At 45.3% G+C, this 4099-nt stretch overlaps 1 protein-coding gene across 1 annotated transcript; it reads right to left on the bottom strand.

Annotated features, from left to right (window-relative positions):
* Positions 1-772: 772 nt before the first annotated feature.
* Positions 773-1190, bottom strand: LOC132345192 (sequestosome-1-like). Its single transcript, XM_059886066.1, has one exon. The coding sequence runs from the start codon at positions 1154-1156 to the stop codon at positions 788-790; it is 369 nt and encodes a 122-aa protein (XP_059742049.1). The 5' UTR covers positions 1157-1190; the 3' UTR covers positions 773-787.
* Positions 1191-4099: the final 2909 nt, after the last annotated feature.

Raw genomic sequence — 4099 nt, forward strand, 5'->3', positions numbered from 1 at the left:
TAGAGATTATAAAGAAGACATAAAAGTATCCCTATTTTAAGATGACATGATTGTCTGTACAGAGAATCCCATAAATATTTTTTAAAAAATCCACAAGCAAACCAACCTCCTGGAACTAATAAGTGAGTTTTGCAAGACCACAGATTATAAGATGACTTAAAAAACTCAATAGCATTTCTGCATACTGGCAATGACCATGTGGACATTGAAATTAAAAATACAATACCATTTATGATTACTCAAAGGTGAAAATATTTAGTGTAAATATAACAAAACATGTGCAGGATGTATATGCTGAAAACTATCCAACGAAGAAGAAAGAAGTCAAAGAAAACAAATCAGTGGACAGACAGCATGTGGATGGTTTGGAAGATTCAGCATAGCCAAGGCATCAGTTCTTTCAAAAATAACTGATATTTAGGTTAACTCAATTCCTATCAAAATCCCAGCAGGAGTTTTGGTTGACAGAGAGAAGATTATTTTAAAATTTATGTAGCAGGGCAAAGGAACTAGAATACCTAACACACTTTTGGAAAAGAAAAATAAGGTGGAGAATCACTCTCCCCCATGCTGAGCTATAGTAATCAAGACTGCATGATACCAACAGAGGGATACGTAGGTAGATCAATAAAACAGAACAGAGGACCCGGAAATAAACTCACACTAATAGGCTCCAGTGAGTTTTTAAATTTTATGTATTTATTTTTGGCTGTGCTGGGTCTTTGCTGCTGCGTGTAGGCTCTCTCTGGTTGTGGGTGCAGGGGCTTCTCTTGCTGCGAAGCGCAGGCTATAGGGCTCGGGCTTCAGTAGCTGCAGCTCCCGCGCTCCAGAGCACGGGCCCCGTAGCTGTGTCCCGTGAGCTTAGTTGCCCCACGGCATGTGGAATCTTCCCGGACCAGGTATCGAACCCGTGTTTCCTGCAGTGGCAGGTGGATTCTTTTTTTTTTTTTTCGCGGTAGTGCGCCTGAAAGCCGCCGGGCCGGAGCATAGGAAAGAGCGCAGCCACCAGGCTCAGCAGCCGCTCACAGGGCCGGGGGCCAGGCGCGGCCTCGGCTTCGGCCTCGGGCTCCGGGCTAAAGCAGAAGCTGAAGCGGCGGATCTCGCGGGCTGCGTCCTCCTTGCCCAGAAGGTAGGCCTTCACCGTGAGCGACGCCATCACCGCCACTCGAGGAGCTGGAGCACAGCTGGGCTGGCAGGTGGATTCTTATCCACGAGCCACCAGGGGAGCCCTGCTCAACTGATTTATAACAGAAGTGTGAAAGCTATTCAGTGGATAAAAAATAACCTTTCACCAAATGGCGTTGGAACAACTGGACATTCAAAGGCAAAAAAAAAAAAAAAGAATTCCATTTAACTCTCACACCTTAAACAACATTAACTCAAAATGGATTACAGATTTAAATGTAAAAGATAAAACTATAAAACTCTGGACTTCTCTGGTGGTCCAGTGGCTAAGACTCCATTCTCCCAATGCAGGGGGCCTGGGGTTCAATCCCTAGTTAGGGAACTAGATCCCACATGCCTCAACTAAGACTTGGAGTGGCTAAATAAAAGAAGTGCAAGCAAGCAAAAACCAGATTCAAAAATTAAAAAAAAAAAAAAAACTATAAAACTCTCAGAAAAAATATCAGAGGAAATCTTTGGGGGTCTAGAGCTAGGTGAAGAGCTCTTTGACTTGACACCAGAGGCACCACCCATAAAAGGAAAAATTGATAAATATTTTAAATTTTTGCTTTTGAAGGACTCTGCTAAGAGGATGATAATAAAAGCTAAAGGGTAGGAGAAAATATGTGTAAATCACTTATCAGACAAATCCCTAGTATTCAGACTACAAAGAGTACTTCAAACTGAGAGGTTTAAAAAGAAAACACCCTAACAATCCAATCAGAAAATGTACAAAAGACATGAACAGACACTTCACCAAACAGGAAGGAAGGGTGGCAGATGAGCCTATGGAAGGCTGTTCACTGACTCTACCCATTAAAATATACACGTATCAGAATGGCTAAAACAGAAACTAGTGACAACACCTAATGCCAGTGAAGACGTAGGGAAACTGAACGACTTGCCCATACATTACCAGTGGGAATGCAGACTAGTCCTCTGGAAAGCAGTGTGGCTGTTTCTTATACATCTGAACATGCACTTAACACAGTCATTGCGCTCTTGGGCATTTATCCCAGAGAAATGAAAACTTATGTTCACCCCCAAATCTGCCTGTGAATATTCATAACAGCTTTATTCATAATAGCCCTAACCTGAAAACTACCACAATGGCTTGGGTGGGTGAATGATGGGTTAAACAAATAGGCACAACCATACCATGAGCTCCCCCTAAGCCATGGAAAGGAATAAGCTATTGATACTCACAAAGGTCCGTCGAGTCAAAGCTATGGTTTTTCCAGTGGTCATGTGTGGATGTGAGAGTTGGACTATAAAGAAAGCTGAGCACCGAAGAATTGATGCTTTTGAACTGTGGTGTTGGAGAAGACTCTCGAGAGTCCCTTGGACTGCAAGGAGATCCAACCAGTCAATCCTAAAGGAAATCAGTTCTGAATATTCATTGGAAGGACTGAGGCTGAAACTGAAACTCCAATACTTTGGCCACCTGATGCGAAGAACCGACTCACTGGAAAGGACCCTGATGCTGGGAAAAATTGAAGGTGGGAGAAGGGGATGACAGAGGATGAGATGGTTGGATGGCATCACCGACTTGATGGACATGATTTTGAGTGAGGACAGAGAAGCCTGGCGTGCTGCAGTCCATGGGGTCGCAGAGTTGGACACGACTGAGCAACTGAACTGAACTGAACTGATTGATACCTACAGCTATACAGGTGACACTAAGAATAATTATGCTGAGTGAAAAAAGTCAGTTTCAAAATGTTACCGTGTAATTCCAATTATATAACATTCTTGAAATGACAAAATTACAGAGAAGGAGAAGAGACTAGTGGTTGCCAGGTGTTCAGGAGAGGGTGGGGATGAGACGGACATAGATGTGGGCACAGAGGGCAGCTCGAGAGATTCTGAGGTGAGGGGGAGATGTCGCATTTTGACTGCTGTGCTCAGCTGGGTAACAGCTCCCAGGAACTGCAAACGCTGCCTTCTTCGGAGAAAAGGTCTTTGCAGATTTAATTAAATTAAGGATCCTGAGATCAGGAGATTATCCTGGATTATCTGTGTGGGCTTCAAATGTCATTACAAGTGTCCTTATAAGAGAAAGGCAGAAGGAGATTACACATGCGTGGGCATGTGTGGGCACACCCACGCACGCGCACGCGCACACACACACACACACAGGAGAAGGTGATGTGAAGGCAGAGGAGAGGAGGACGCAGTGGACCAGCCGCCAGAGCTGGAAGGGTAAGGAGTAGGTTCTCCTTAGAGTCCGGGAGGGGGCAAGGCCCGGCCTACAGCCTGGCTTATAGGACATGACTGAGCGACTGAACACAAAAAGTTTAATTAAAAAATAACAAAACAGGGAATGGAGATGAAAAGTTTGCGGCCTGAGCAGTGGGCACAGTGGGCACAGGTTGTAACCATGAGGAAGCCACTGGTGAATTTGATAGTAACAGCCTTGGTGGGTCCGTGGGGCAAAGGGAAGAAGAGGAATTACGGACATAAGCACAGACAATCTGTTAGAGAAGTTTTGCAGGGAAGCAGTAGCTGGAGGGAGAATTGGGGTTGAAAAGCCTTCCTGAAATTGGGAGAATTGGGACTTTGCTGGCAGTCCAGCAATTGAGGCTCTGTGCTTCCAGTGCAAGGGACGCAGGTTCAATACCTGGTCACGGGACCAGCATGTCTCGAGGTGCAGCCAAACAAAGAAAAAAAAATAAATTGGGAGAGTTAGCACGTTTGTAGTGGATGAGAAAAGAACCAGTGGAGGGAAAAGTGAATGATGCTGGGAAGGAGGGAACGATCTCTGGGACAACGTCCTCGAGTGGGCGAGGGGGAAGAGCTTGGGTCACTCATCTGCAGCAGGACTCCAACCTTCGGTGGGGGTTAGCATTGTCTGGGAGCATTTAAAGACCCCAGATCCAGGCCACACCCATAACGCATTAACTTGGGGTCTCTGGGATGACTTGGCAGAGAACGG

Source organism: Bos taurus, chromosome 4 (genome assembly GCF_002263795.3).
Source record: "Bos taurus isolate L1 Dominette 01449 registration number 42190680 breed Hereford chromosome 4, ARS-UCD2.0, whole genome shotgun sequence".
Taxonomy (NCBI): Eukaryota; Metazoa; Chordata; class Mammalia; order Artiodactyla; family Bovidae; genus Bos; species Bos taurus.